The sequence below is a fragment of the Pseudophryne corroboree genome, chromosome 5, assembly GCF_028390025.1.
Source record: "Pseudophryne corroboree isolate aPseCor3 chromosome 5, aPseCor3.hap2, whole genome shotgun sequence".
NCBI classification, from domain to species: Eukaryota; Metazoa; Chordata; class Amphibia; order Anura; family Myobatrachidae; genus Pseudophryne; species Pseudophryne corroboree.
The window spans coordinates 628,722,212-628,738,159 of NC_086448.1; the positions used below are offsets into that span (position 1 = coordinate 628,722,212).

The window sequence follows — 15,948 nt, forward strand, 5'->3', positions numbered from 1 at the left end:
CCCACATAATACCCTGTTTAGTGGTACCTGTAGTATCAGCTAAATGTAACGCCTCCTTCATTGCCAAAATCATATAACGTGTGGCCCTACTGGAAAATACGGTTGATTCGTCACCGTCACCACTGGAGTCAGTGCCTGCGTCTGGGTCTGTGTCGACCGACTGAGGCAAAGGGCGTTTCACAGCCCCTGACGGTGTTTGAGTCGCCTGGACAGGCACTAATTGATTGTCCGGCCGTCTCATGTCGTCAAACGACTGCTTTAGCGTGTTGACACTATCCCGTAGTTCCATAAATAAAGGCATCCATTCTGGTGTCGACTCCCTAGGGGGTGACATCCTCATATTTGGCAATTGCTCCGCCTCCACACCAATATCGTCCTCATACATGTCGACACACACGTACCGACACACAGCAGACACACAGGGAATGCTCCTAACGAAGACAGGACCCACTAGCCCTTTGGGGAGACAGAGGGAGAGTTTGCCAGCACACACCAAAAGCGCTATATATAACAGGGATAGCCTTATAATAAGTGCTCCCTTATAGCTGCTTTATATATATCAAAATATCGCCATAAATTTGCCCCCCCTCTCTGTTTTACCCTGTTTCTGTAGTGCAGTGCAGGGGAGAGACCTGGGAGCCGTCCTGACCAGCGGAGCTGTGAGAGGAAATGGCGCCGTGTGCTGAGGAGATAGGCCCCGCCCCTTTTCCGGCGGGCTCGTCTCCCGCTATTTAGTGAATCCAGGCAGGGGTTAAATATCTCCATATAGCCTCTGGGGGCTATATGTGAGGTATTTTTAGCCTTTATATAGGTTACATTTGCCTCCCAGGGCGCCCCCCCCCAGCGCCCTGCACCCTCAGTGACTGCGTGTGAAGTGTGCTGAGAGGAAAATGGCGCACAGCTGCAGTGCTGTGCGCTACCTTTAGAAGACTGCAGGAGTCTTCAGCCGCCGATTCTGGACCTCTTCTGACTTCAGCATCTGCAAGGGGGCCGGCGGCGCGGCTCCGGTGACCATCCAGGCTGTACCTGTGATCGTCCCTCTGGAGCTGATGTCCAGTAGCCAAGAAGCCAATCCATCCTGCACGCAGGTGAGTTCACTTCTTCTCCCCTCAGTCCCTCGTTGCAGTGATCCTGTTGCCAGCAGGACTCACTGTAAAATAAAAAACCTAAGCTAAACTTTTTCTAAGCAGCTCTTTAGGAGAGCCACCTAGATTGCACCCTTCTCGGCCGGGCACAAAAATCTAACTGGAGTCTGGAGGAGGGTCATAGGGGGAGGAGCCAGTGCACACCACCTGATCTGGAAAAGCTTTACTTTTTGTGCCCTGTCTCCTGCGGAGCCGCTATTCCCCATGGTCCTTTCAGGAACCCCAGCATCCACTAGGACGATAGAGAAACATGTGTACCCTTGTGTCAGGGACAGATGAGTCATCAGTGATATGCAAAACATTTTTTATTACAATAATCATATACTGAATACTTTCCTGCCATTTTGGCTGTAACTTTGCATTATCGTAGTCGACACTGGAGTCAGACTCCGTGTCGATATCAGTGTCTATTATTTTGGATAGTGAGCATTGAGAGACTCTGAAGGTCTCTGCGATCTAGGGACAGACATGGGTAGATTCCCTGTCTGTTCTCTAATCTTTTGTGCAATAAATTTACCTCAGCACTTAATTTCAAATATCCAAACAGGTGTCGGCGTTGTCGACGGAGACACCACTCACACACACAATTGCTCCATCTCCTCCTTTGGGGAGCCTTTTACCTCAGACATGTCGACACACGTACCGACACACCACACACTCAGGGAATGCTCATCTGAAGACAATTCCCCCACAAGGCCCTTTGGAGAGACAGAGAGAGAGTATGCCAGCACACACTCCAGCGCTATAAACCTAGGAATAACACAGTAACTTAATGTTAACCCAGAAGCTGCTGTTTATATTGATTTTTGCGCCTAATTATGTGCCCCCCCTCTCTTTTTACCCTCTTCTACCGTGTATCTGCAGGGGAGAGCCTGGGGAGCTTCCTCTCAGCGGAGCTGTGGAGAAAAAATGGCGCAGGTGAGTGCTGAGGAAGAAGCCCCGCCCCCTCGACGGCGGGCTTCTGTCCCGCTTAAATATACATTTTCTTGGCGGGGGCTCATACATATATACAGTGCCCAACTGTATATATGTATACTTTTTCCAAAAGAGGTCCATATGCTGCCCAGGGAGCCCCCCCCTGCGCCCTTACAGTGACCGGAGTATGTGAGGTGTGTGGGAGCAATGGCGCACAGCTGCAGTGCTGTGCGTTACCTCAGTGAAGAACGGAGTCTTCTGCCGCCGATTTCGAAGTCTTCTTGCTTCTCATACTCACCCGGCTTCTGTCTTCCGGCTCTGCGAGGGGGACGGCGGCGCGGCTCTGGGATCGGACGACGAGGGTGAGATCCGGTGTACGATCCCTCTGGAGCTAATGGTGTCCAGTAGCCTAAGAAGCAGGACCTAGCTTCAGAGAGTAGGGCTGCTTCTCTCCCCTCTGTCCCACGATGCAGGGAGTCTGTTGCCAGCAGAGCTCCCTGAAAATAAAAAACCTAACAAAATACTTTCTCACAGCAAGCTCAGGAGAGCTCACTGAACAGCACCCAGCTCGTCCGGGCACAGTCTCAAACTGAGGTCTGGAGGAGGGACATAGAGGGAGGAGCCAGAGCACACCAGAATCTAAATTCTTTCTTAAAGTGCCCATGTCACCTGCGGAGCCCGTCTATTCCCCATGGTCCTTACGGAGTCCCCAGCATCCGCTAGGACGTTCGAGAAATACATTTTATAAACAGCATGCATAAGATAAACTATAATATTTTTACATACATATTTTCACTTGTGTGAACATTAGTTCTGGCATGCCACAGTTACAATGATACCATATTCCTAATAATTTTCCAAGCAATTTGCTCATGTTATGTTCTCTCATGCAGTGTAGGCAAATTCTAACACAACGCTACTATGAAACAGAGGGTAGTCATATAACTTACCCGGTTCATTTTCATACATGTACCAAAATCTGCAAGTTTTAAATGACCAGATTTATCCAGCAGCATATTGTCAGGCTTCACATCCCTGCAAGCAAAGACTTATTAAATCAGTAAAATCTTTAGAGAAACACTAACTTATTATATTATCATTAAAAAATAGAAATCTGGTAACGTACATATCGTAAAGGCATTGTACAACTTAAATGACGGACTTCTGATACAGTATATGAGCTTACATGTTTTGCCCAAATAAAGAGCACATCTTCTTTCTAGAATCCATATAAGATTTTCTATGTACTGTAAGGGGTCTATTCAACTACTGACGGATCTTTTTTAAAAGTCGCAAATCAGCACTTTCTGAATTTTTTAGGTCGAATTTGGACTCAACCTATTCAATTATAGTGCTGTTTTTACAAGTTTTTTAAAAATCCGACTTGTCGGAAATCGTGTGGATCAGCGGATCAGCTGCGGATCCATGTGTTTTGTCGGATTTGCGGGCAATTACGACAGTTTTTTGGCCCGTTTCCGACAATGTCAACCCAACTTTAAAAAAAGTCGGATTGGCATTGTTGAAAATTGGCAAAAACCTGTCGGAATTGCCTGCAAATTGAATACTGAAATGTCGATTCCTCTCCATCAGAAAGGATCTGACAGGGATTGAATAGACCCCTAAATCTCTAATTCTTTTGGGAAATTACCTGTGAATGAAGCCCATTGAATGAATAGCATCTAAAGCCAAGACCACTTCGGCCGTGTAGAACCGAGCCCATTTCTCAGGAACGTCATAGTTGCTCATTAAATTTACGAGATCTCCCCCAGGCATGTACTCCATCACCATGTACAGATAGCGATCATCTTGAAAAGCATAGAAGAGCTGCATATGGGAGAAGATACAGGAATGCTCGGGAATGACATCTACACAGACCGATAAGCTGCTACCTTACCACATTCTTGGTATATAGGGATTTAAAACTTTATGAAACTGTTTAACTGTTGAGCTTCCCTTTAAGTAGTATGGTATACGTTATTCATTTACTGGTATTATAGTTGCTAAAATGGGCAATCACACAAAAAGGGAAATGTAATGTGCGGGAAGTACCGCCAGTCATCGCAGGTTTTGCTTTGCACCTACAGTAAATCGGGTGTTCTGGGAAAACCTGCCATGCTGACAGGACCAAATGTGGTATCCCGTAACAGCACAGTGCATCAATGTCAAGAATTAAATTCCCCCAAAGTTTCTGAGCAAGTTATCAGAATTTTGCATGGGCTTAATTTAATACAAATATTTACTTCAAAATGTAGTTTCTACATTGCTAGGAGTTTCAAAAGAGGTGTGCGCTATTAATTCTAATTAAACAATTATACTGCATGTACATATGTATTTATAACGGTATTATACTTTCCGAGCCCATTTTGCATAGAAACTAAAAATCGTCAACTACAAACAACTGCACCGCTGTAGCTAATAATTTACAAGACATAGATAAACAAGTGCCAAATACAGTAGGCCAATGGTTCCCAAACTTTTTTGAATCATGGTGCCCTAGAGTATCAGAATTTTTTTCACGGCACCCCTAGGCCAATAATTTCTTAATTTAATATTTCTTATTAAATCTCTCATTAAGTAGATTGTGTTTATATGTCATCCTTAGGCTCAATTTTGTGGTGAGGGACAAGATGTGCTTCTGTTTGTCCCCATATTTTATGACTGACAGCCACCAGCACTAGTTTTGCCTTTTATATTGACCATAAATAATTTGAATTGGCCCTGGACCACCAACCCAGGGCACCCCTGCAAGTGTCCCGAGGCACCCCAGGGAGCCACGGCACACAGTTTGGGAACCACTGCAGTAGGCCGTGTGGCCCTTTGTAGATGACACTCAGTAGCAGCCTTGAAAGGGTGGAACCTAACCGGCATCAATTCCAATAGTCACAAAGCTATAGCATAGGCCAAGCACAAACAAGCTGGGGGGGATTCAGTTGTTTATGGGCACGTCTAGGAAATGGAAGCACGATGGGTGATCTTCAATTGTTCTGCAGATAGGCATGACTGCCGTGGGCTCCCACTACTTTTCACGCTTGTCGCACTCAAAGGCACAGTGTTTATATTCATAAAGCGGCTAAACTCGTGCAAAGTATAGGGCACAATGTTGAAACGGCAATTTGGGCGCCAAAAAATCCTGACTTTAGCCACATTTCTCCTCACTACATCAGGAGGGTGCAAGCAGAAATTCCCTCCTTGGATGGGGAAGAAAGCGGCTCCTCCAATATTTCTCATAACTGTAAATACCTGCATGTAGTCATTCTCCCCGCTCACATTTCACCTAATACTCATTAACAATCATAAGCGCGGTTTTTCAAAATTCTAATGCTGATACAGCTGAAGTTTTAAAACAATACCACCATTTTCTCATTAAGGCACAGACCAGGGTAAAACACAGGTTGTGACCAAAGGCTGTGGCCAAGAAAACTCACTGGCTGATCGGAGGCGCTGAATGCCATTGCAATGATGTAGCAACATGACAATTATGTTCCATTGGCTCAATGCGAGTCTTGTGTGAAAGCTGAAGGCCCCAGACTTTCCCAGGACAAAGTGCAATGTGAGCTGGTACATTTCAGGTTGAACCCATGCTCAATATCCTGTAGAAGTCCCAGGGTTTGTGTGAGAAAAGTGGTATAAAAGGTGCTCAAGCCCATGGGCAAAGGGTAGTTAAAAACATTTAAATATTGTTCTTTGGGGAATAACTACAACAGATTACAATCTGAAGGCTTGAAAACAGATCAGGAAAAAAGGACACTAAAATCTATGTATAATCAATAGCCACCCAGAAAATTAATACAAAAAAAGCATGCTAAATAAAGATCTAAATGAATTATGCTAAAAATGAGCATCTGAATTAAATAGGTATATCAAAATCTACCTACATGTTAACTATATCCTTTAGCTGGCCTTGCAGGGTGCAAAAAAGCCCCTTAGAGGTGCGTAATAAAGTGGTGGGAAGAGGCTTTACCTTTACATTTGTAACCCAGTGTTTCTCAACCTTGGTCCTCCAAGATGTAAGCAGATCCAATCTTGAGCACAGCTAATTAAATCAAAAGAACTAAGGTACTAATTAAGTCAACTGTGTTCAAGTATGCCTATCCTTAAAACTGGACCGTTCAGTGTGCCTTGAGGACCAAGGTAAGGAAACCCTGCTCTCAACCTTAATAAACGGCCTACTCATACTTTCATTTCCACGTCACTCTTAAACCCCACCAGCAAAATTTTCTCTGCAAAACATTAATAGCACTTTAAAACCATTTAAAAACGGGTTGGGTGGGTGTTACCAGTGCTGGGGATCCCGGCAGTCAGCATACCGACCGCAGGATCCCAACAGCAGAATGCCGGCGGGGAGGGAGGGCAACAAAGCCCCTTGTGGGCTGCGCTGGACACCCACGAGTGGGACTAGTCCCTGCTAGTCGGCATGCAGACTTTCGGGATTTACAGGGGGGTGGGATATAGCAGGCATAGTAAACTGGCAAAAGATTTTGGACAGCGGATTTAAATCGTAACTGTAACAATTTCTTCCTATATTTAGCAAAAGCCAAAGGGCTTTGTGTGCCGGTGACACAAAATGATGCACCCCAATATTAATACGTTACGTACAGATACATAACTGGGAACAAATCTCTTACAGTACTATATTTTAGATAAACATTACTTAAAAATAACTTACCTGCACAACCCAGGGACTATTGGCAAATGCCATAATATCTCGTTCTTCCCAGAAGAAGGCAGAGTCTGATCGCTTTATCATCTCCAACTTGCTCAAAAGCTTCATTGCATAAACTTTTCTTGTAGATTTGTGCCTTACCTTTCAAATGAAGAGAACATTCTTGAAATGAGGTACAGTACAGTGAATAAATTAAAAATGTAAATGGAGCTCTCTCGAGTCAAGACGCAAAAAAAAAAAATCTAGCAAAAAAAAAAAAAAGTGAAATGAAGCTGATCGGTAAATGAGTATGTTCAAACCTCACCTCCTGGTGCTGGAAGCAATAAATTGATCACTTTATTTCCAGGTTAAGGCTGAGGCATTTTTGGTACTACATTAACCAAGCAGCACTTTCAAGACCTCTACGGAACTGGTGTTTTCAGCCACTGGATTTACGGGTAAAAAATACAATATACACGTTTTAGCATATAATGCTATTGTCAGTTTAAATCCAGCCACTGAAACCACTGAAGACATGGCAGCTATGAAGATCGCTTCTTAGTAAATGTAGCCGGACTTGTTCACTAGGATTCATGTACAACCTACCAGTTGAACTTCACCAAACGCTCCTCTACCGATGACCTTAACCACTTCGTAATCCTCTGCTTTCATACGTAAATCACGAATTTTACTTATCGTATCTTTATCTAGAAACAAAAAGAAAAAGGTCATACACCCCAATATTTTACGTTACCAGAAAGAGAAATATATTGAACAAGAATAACCAAACTGAAAAACAGTCTCCTTTTTCACATTTGAAAAGTAAACTTTAATGTAAAACATGTAGTGGGAATAACTAATTTTTCATATAAACTTGTCATTCTATAAACTTGAATTCATTTACAAATTCCCAGTGGGCAGATATTTCAGCTCCAAATTTGGTCATGGATGAAAAAGGCTATTTTAATCCACCAGGGTCAACATTGGCATGAGATTGTATGGAAAAAGTTCAAACTGCTCGAGTTCTACAAACACAGCTATTAAAATGAAATGCTAGTGCTTAATAAAATGTGAACATCAGAATTCAGATTGTATTTTTTTTTTCTATCAAAAATATGCTACTTATCTGATTTGTAAAGAGACTTGCTCAACTGTCTCAGCTTGGCAACAACAAGGATCCCTTCATCCTTTCAAAATAACATTAAAACCTGAAATGTTTCGGAAATTCTTAAGTATGAAAAGTTCAAATGAACAATGCCGTAAACATGCCAAATTAGTTGAGGGGGAAAAAATAAATAAATAAAGAAAATGTGAAATATCCTCTCTTACTTAACCATGAATGGATACAAGTCTTAGCAAATCATAGTGAACACCCTTGTAAGCTAGAACTGTACTTCCTACTCCTTTGCAGCAATACCTAGTAGCCTGCAATGTGCGGGCTGTTCGTGAATTTTTGCGAGTCTGCCCTTATTTTTAAAGCGGCAATCACTTACAAGGCAAAACCGACCTGGTTGGGCTTTGTATATGATTGCAGCTTTAAAAAGGCTATTACATATTGGCCACATGGGCTCAAGACTCTTAAGGTTGCCCATCCATTAGTGTGATGTGGGCCTTTTCCACTCTATTTAGACGCATCGGACCGAGAAATTGTGTGAAAAGTGTTACATTGTATGTTTTACACCTCCGATCTGATGAGTGGTCCTGTGCGCATCGGATCCGGAGACTGTCATGGCTGCCATTAGGATTTATCAGAATCGCAGTTGAAACGGTGCACATCGGAGTGTTTTTACTACCTGCAATATATCGCATGAGTCCCTATTTAGGCCAGCGCCCCTAGTACCCTGCGGTCCAGGCCACAAGGTAAATCGTATGTATAATGTGTGTGCTGTAAGATATATTGCATGAGATTTGTCGCCACTTGATAAATCGCATGTGATATATCCTATGTGAAAATAGCACTAAAGTTCAAAATTTGTAAGTGAAAGACTCCCGGGAAGCTGCCGGCGAGTTCAAGGGAAATTGTATGCGAGATCAAGCCTGGGGCATCCGTACAATCACTGAAGAGACCGTCATTTGTCTATAAAGCTAGCAACACACTAGACAACTCGCAAATGATGCAATGTCTTCAACGATTTCCCTTGAACTCCGCGGCATTGCTGGGCATACACACTGGGCAATCTAACAAAAGATATCATCAGTTGCCACCTCCATAGTATGCTGTCGTTATTGAGATTGCCATATCTTACTGCATGTAGGGAAAATCTGAGGATTCAACATACGACCCACGGGACCGAACATAGGCATCGTTTGTTGGTACTGCACAATTTGACGTAATGATGTGTCGAAATTGTGTCTAGTGTGTGGACAGCTTAAGAACTTGCACAAGACTAGAAGGAAATAAAGCAGGATCTCCAATTAATGAGGCCCTAATTTTAATAACCCCTTCCCTGGCTTGGTCACGTGTGATGCGACCAAAGCCAGGAGTCCGTTACTTGGCTTGGTCGCATCACATGCAACCCGCTGTCCTCTCCTTGTTCATGGTGCCGGCAGTGACACAGCAGTCTGACTGCTGACATCACTGCCAGAATATTGAAACCAAGAATGCCATGCAGTTGGCATTCTGAAGTGCATGCTCTGGGAATCGCAGTGCAGGGAGGGGAACTTCATTCTTCTCCCAGCACAATTTCACTAATGAACTGATCCCTGCGCGTGCATATACATACATACATACATACATACATACATATATATATATATACCAATATGTAATGTCCGCACTCACAGCAATCAAAGTCACCAGGGGGGTGCTCCTCAGGGAGGCCCAAATCAGGACATCCACATATATCAGGTGTTTTTCCAGACAACAAATCCAGAATAGAGGGCACTCACCAGTTCAATTTCAATATAAAGGATTTAATGGTACATCAGAGCCAATTCATACTGTCGACGTTTCGGCTTAAGCAAGCCTTTCTCAGGACAACCAAAGAGACATCTGCTCAGCACACCAAGAGTAAGTATACTTACTCTTGGTGTGCTGAGCAGATGTCTCTTTGGTTGTCCTGAGAAAGGCTTGCTTAAGCCGAAACGTCGACAGTATGAATGGGCTCTGATGTACCATTAAATCCTTTATATTGAAATTGAACTGGTGAGTGCCCTCTATTCTGGATTTGTTGTCTGGAAAAACACCTGATATATATATATATATATATATATATACACATATATATATATATATATATATATATATATATATATACATATATACACATACATATATACACACACACATATATATATATATATATAAATAACCAGAAAAAAAAAGCAGGCGGCACTCCAAGACTTTGAAAAAAATAAACTTTAGTGCACAAAAATTAGTGCATGATATCAACGTTTCGGGGCATGACACCCCATCATCAGGATAACAAGTGGTTGAAACAAACAAATTTATACTTACACGATCCCACAATCCTTTTTTCTTCAAGAGTCAGGTTGTGCCATGGGCAGATGTGTGGCCCCGGCCTATGCTAACGCTTTTATGTACATGGTAGAGATGCAATTGTTCTTTGAGTCATCGTCTATTTCTGAGAATGTGTTTAAATATCATCGGTACATAGATGACATTTTACTGTTATGGTGTGGTCAAGGGGAAACATTGGAGAAGGTCATAGAACAACACAATAGTTCTACCTGCCCAGCCAAATTGACCATGTGTACCAGCACAGAACAAATTAATTTCTTAGATGTCAATATTAAAATCAGTAATGGTCAGTTTAAAACTAGCTTGTACGTAAAACCCACGGATAGAAAGGGTTCACTACGATATGCCGGCAGTCGGGCTCCCGGCGACCAGCATACCGGCGCCGGGAGCCCGACCGCCGGCTGACCGACAGTGTGGCGAGCGCAAATGAGCCCCTTGCGGGCTCGCTGCGCTCACCACGCTACGGGAGCGGTGGCGTGCTACACTATTTTATTCTCCCTCCAGGGGGGTCGTGGACCCCCACGAGGGAGAATAAGTGTCGGTATGCCGGCTGTCGGGCTCCCGGCGCGGTATGCTGGTCGCCGGGAGCCCGACCGCCGGCATACTGAAGACCACCCGATAGGAATACTATCCTTCGACATGACAGCTTCCATCCTAGGGCCACAGTGGATAGTTTACCATACTCACAGTTTGTACGCGCATGTCGCATTACCAGTGATGCAACAGAGAGGGATCAACAATTGGAGGTCCTAACTAAGAAATTTCTTATGAGGGGCTACCCTAACTCTGTTACTACAGGCAAAAACTAAAGCCATGGCCCTTGATAGAAAAACACTACCATACTAGTGGAAAAAAGTAAAGTTGAAACTGGCAAAGTGGTGCCGTGGGTCAATAGGTATACGGTAGCGAGTGAGACGTTAAAGAAAGAAGCTAAAAAATTATGGCCAATTGTGAATTCAGATACAGAATTACCTTCATTACTAAATACTAAGCTACTTCCCAGTGACACTAGAGGCCCTAATAACCTTAAGGATTTATTGGTTAGGACTGATGTCACTGGGGTAGGTAACGAAAGACCACAGCATTTCCTCAGCAGAAAAGGTGGATGCTACCGGTGTACGGGCTGTACAACTTGTAGAGCCTTGATTACTGGGAACAAGTTCCCACATCCATACACAGGTAAAATGTACGAAATTAAAATTCCCCTGACATGTACATCCAAGTTTGTGGTCTATCTTCTGTCTTGCCCATGTGGTTTACACTACGTGGGCAAGACAGAGAGACAATTGAAGGAGCGAATTGCCCAACACAGGGCAGCTATCAGAGCTGCACTGATATCGGGCAATAGCGATCAAGCAGTAGCCAGGCATTTTGCACAGGTTAGACACAATATGGCTATGCTAAGTTACAGAATGATTGCTCAAGTGCCTAATTCTTTAAGAAGAGGGAACAGATCAAAAAAAATTGCTTCAGTTGGAAGCCAAGTGGATCTTCACCCTACACACGGTCAGTTCGAGGGGTTTGAATGAACCTCTTAGCTTGACATGTTTTCTTTAAACAGGTTTTGTTGAACATGAGACTAATCATCTTTATTAGTACCTAAAGTGTTCTGGTTTTTCATGCATTAGAGATATTTAATAGATGGGTATGTTACTCCCAATTTTTTTGGCATCATTCTCAGAGATAATATCCCTGGCCGGAGCTTTATGTTAATGTATTTAGTTGTGATAAGAGTGGTGTTTTAGCAGAGGATTTGGTCACCCAGCATCCTGTGCAGGGTGGTTCTCTATCTATATATGCACTGTGCAGTTTATGTCATATTATATTTTATTAATATATGCACTGTACAGTATGTTTTATTATATATGTAATAATCATTAAGTTTTTTTATTCATATCACCTTTTTTAATTATGCACTTACAGTATAATATTGATAGCTATGATGTTGTCTCATGGCGTTGCCATGGTAACTAGCCCTGTGTTTTCCCATTCTAGTCCGTCTGCAGTGCTGTCCCCTGGATGAAGCCGCATCCGGTACACGTGACCGGAAGATTGGTAGAGTTCGAGGACTGCGCCCCGGCTCTTGCTGGCGGTACTGTCCAGTTGACGACATCACTTCGGTCAGACGTCACCGGAAGTGCGGCGGAGTCCCGGACCGGCGTGCGGCAGCGGGCGTGGGATCGTGTAAGTATAAATTTGTTTATTGTTTCACCCACTTGTTATCCTGATGATGGGGTGTCATGCCCCGAAACGTTGATATCATGCACTCATTTTTGTGCACTAAAGTTTATTTTTTTCAAAGTCTTGGAGTGCCACCTGCTTTTTTTCTGGTTGTATATGGGGTTGCTACACCCCAGGAGGGCACACAAGCAAGTATTGCATTTGGGGGTTCTGCTGCCCTGCAGAAGTGCCAGGTTGGACATAATCTAAATATATATATATATATATATATATATACACACACCACACTGCTGCAGCAAGCCTGTGTACTAATTTAATGTTAAAATAAGCCAACATATATGGGCAACCTAGTGTAAGTGGGTACATGACTTTTATATTGGTGAACAATGCGCTAGCTATGCAATGTGTCCTCAGATCCAACACAAAAAGCAGACACACAAACAAACAAACAAACCATAGAGCACATAATGCATAGTGAAGTGGTACTCTCTTCAGACACCACTTCAACGTATTGCCCAGGATGACTATTTTCAAAGACAGCTTACATCACATATACCTGAAAGGAGATATACTCTACATCATTATTTCTAGTTGAGCACAAATGCAACTTGTCCAGATTTCTAAGTTACACAGACCACGTTATTTATTTTCTTCTTTTGAGCACCTTTGATAACAGAATATTCACACTTAAGAAAGACTCATAAATCACATAATTTCAGGCGTATTCTTCACCTGCTCATAATACTGGTTATACACGGAGGGTACTATGGTTTGGATATGGCTTTCCATGTGTGGGATCTGAATGGCACACCTAGACTAGGAATCAGTGCTGGATTCCCCACTAGGCATGTGAGGCTCGTGCCTAGGGGCGGCATGGCAGTCACCCCCTCCTCTCTCGTTTGATTTTTCTTGTAATGATGATGTCCAGCAATGGTGACAGCCAGGTCAGGAGCAGCAACTGCTTTGGTGGGAAAAGGGATTGCAGGTTGTGAGGGGGGGTGTCACGGAAAGGGGGTGTAGGGACGTATAGAGTACCTGCTGCCAGGTCCAGGTATTGGGGCTTCCTGAATAAGGCGGCGACAGAGATTGCTATGTTTATACATAGTCTATCACAGCTCTGCATCTGTACTTCATTACCATGACCCTGACACCATGTATCAGAGCACCAGCAGCTCTTGAACTGTTCTCTCAAAGGCTGCTGCCTGTGATGAGGGGGGCTGATGGAGATCGGATATTGGAGGGGGGCGGCAAAAACTTTGTGTCTAAGGGCGGCCTGACCCTTAAATCCGCCACTGCTAGGAGGTCCTTATGGGTCAGATTAATTGAAAAAAAAAAATGGATGACTGATGGAGGTTTCATGGGAATGCTTTTATATCCAGGCAGCCAAAGGTCACTCAATCATCAGAGAAAAGTTGAAAGAAAGAAAAAAATTATAATGTGCAAACATGAAATGGCAATGTCATTCTAACACAGACAGCTTTTACATTTTTTCTGTGAAAATATAGCCAAGGTTAAGGTCATCAGGGGGTTCCATCACAGACTTGAGACCCAGGTATGTGATAAATAATGAAATTAGGAAAAATAAGATTTTAAACCTACCGGTAAATCTTTTTCTCGTAGTCCGTAGAGGATGCTGGGGACTCCGTAAGGACCATGGGGATAGACGGGCTCCGCAGGAGACATGGGCACTTTAAGAAAGACTTTAGGTATGGGTGTGCACTGGCCCCTCCCTCTATGCCCCTCCTCTAGACCTCAGTTAGAGAAACTGTGCCCAGGGGAGATGGACAGTACGAGGAAAGGATTTTTGTTAATCCAAGGGCAAGATTCATACCAGCCACACGAATCACACCGTATAACATGTGTATCCATTACACAGTTAACGGTATGAAAAAACAACTTAACATCAGCCCAAAACTGATGAAACTATAACATAACCCTTATGTAAGCAAAACTACACTGCTCAAAAAAATAAAGGGAACACTTAAACAACACAATGTAACTCCAAGTCAATCACACTTCTGTGAAATCAAACTGTCCACTTAGAAAGCAACACTGATTGACAATCAATTTCACATGCTGTTGTGCAAATGGAATAGACAACAGGTGGAAATTATAGGCAATTAGCAAGACACCCCCAATAAAGGAGTTGTTCTGCAGGTGGTGACCACAGACCACTTCTCAGCTCCTATGCTTTCTGGCTGATGTTTTGGTCACTTTTGAAAGCTGGTGGTGCTTTAACTCTAGTGGTGGCATGAGACGGAGTCTACAACCCACACAAGTGGCTCAGGTAGTGCAGCTCATCCAGGATGGCACATCAATGCGAGCTGTGGCAAGAAGGTTTGCTGTGTCTGTCAGCGTAGTGTCCAGAGCATGGAGGCGCTACCAGGAGAGAGACCAGTACATCAGGGGATGTGGAGGAGGCCGTAGGTGGGCAACAACCCAGCAGCAGGACCGCTACCTCCGCCTTTGTGCAAAGAGGAACAGGAGGAGCACTGCCAGACCCCTGCAAAATGACCTTTAGCAAGCCACAAATGTGCATGTGTCTACTCAAATGATCAGAAACAGACTACATGAGGGTGGTATGAGGGCCCGACGTCCACAGGTGGGGGTTGTGCTTACAGCCCAACACTGTGCAGGACGTTTGGCATTTGCCAGAGAACACCAAGATTGGCAAATTCGCCACTGGCGCCCTGTGCTCTTTACAGATGAAAGCAGGTTCTCACTGAGCACATGTGACAAACGTGACAGATTCTGGAGACGCCAAGGAGAATGTTCTGCTGCCTGCAACATCCTTTAGCATGACCGGTTTGGCAGTGGGTCAATAATGGTGTGGGGTGGCATTTCTTTGGGGGGCCGCACAGCCCTCCATGTGCTCGCCAGAGGTAGCCTGACTGTCATTAGGTACCGAGATGAGATCCTCAGACCCCTTGTGAGACCATATGCTGGTGCAGTTGGCCTTGGGTTCCTCCTAATGCAAGACAATGCTAGACCTCATGTGGCTGGAGTGTGTCAGCAGTTCCTGGAAGACGAAGGCATTGATGCTATGGACTGGCCTGCCCGTTCCCCAGACCTGAATCCAATTGAGCACATCTGGGACATCATGTCTTGCTCCATCCACCAACGCCACGTTGCACCACAGACTGTCCAGGAGTTGGCGGATGCTTCAGTCCAGGTCTGGGAGGAGATCCCTCAGGAGACCATCCGCCAACTCATCAGGAGCATGCCCAGGCATTCTAGGGAGGTCATACAGGCACGTGGAGGCCACACACACTACTGAGCCTCATTTTGACTTGTTTTAAGGACATTACATCAAAGTTGGATCAACCTGTAGTGTGTTTTTCCACTTTAAATTTGAGTGCGACTCCAAATCCAGACCTCCATGGGTTAATAAATTTGATTTCCATTGATAATTTTTGTGTGATTTTGTTGTCAGCACATTCAACTATGTAAAGAACAAAGTATTTAGTAAGAATATTTCATTCATTCAGATCTAGGATGTGTTATTTTAGTGTTCCCTTTATTTTTTTGAGCAGTGTATATACCAGTCTCGCAGAAGTAGACCGCACTTGGGACGGGCGCCCAGC

The 15,948-nt window shown here is 43.9% G+C and overlaps 1 protein-coding gene across 2 annotated transcripts in view; it reads right to left on the reverse strand.

The window, feature by feature from the left end:
- ROCK1 (Rho associated coiled-coil containing protein kinase 1) overlaps positions 1 to 15,948 on the reverse strand; it is a 294,513-nt gene that overhangs the window by 122,465 nt on the left and 156,100 nt on the right. For both annotated transcript variants that reach the window (XR_010177843.1, XM_063923571.1), the window contains exons 3-6: positions 7,309 to 7,409; positions 6,727 to 6,864; positions 3,709 to 3,884; positions 3,011 to 3,095 (exon numbers count right to left, since the gene is read on the reverse strand). Coding sequence is in view for 1 of the 2 variants with exons in the window: in XM_063923571.1 (XP_063779641.1) it covers positions 3,011 to 3,095; positions 3,709 to 3,884; positions 6,727 to 6,864; positions 7,309 to 7,409 (500 nt within the window). In the remaining variant the exon portion in view is untranslated. The remainder of the gene's footprint in view (positions 1 to 3,010; positions 3,096 to 3,708; positions 3,885 to 6,726; positions 6,865 to 7,308; positions 7,410 to 15,948) is intronic.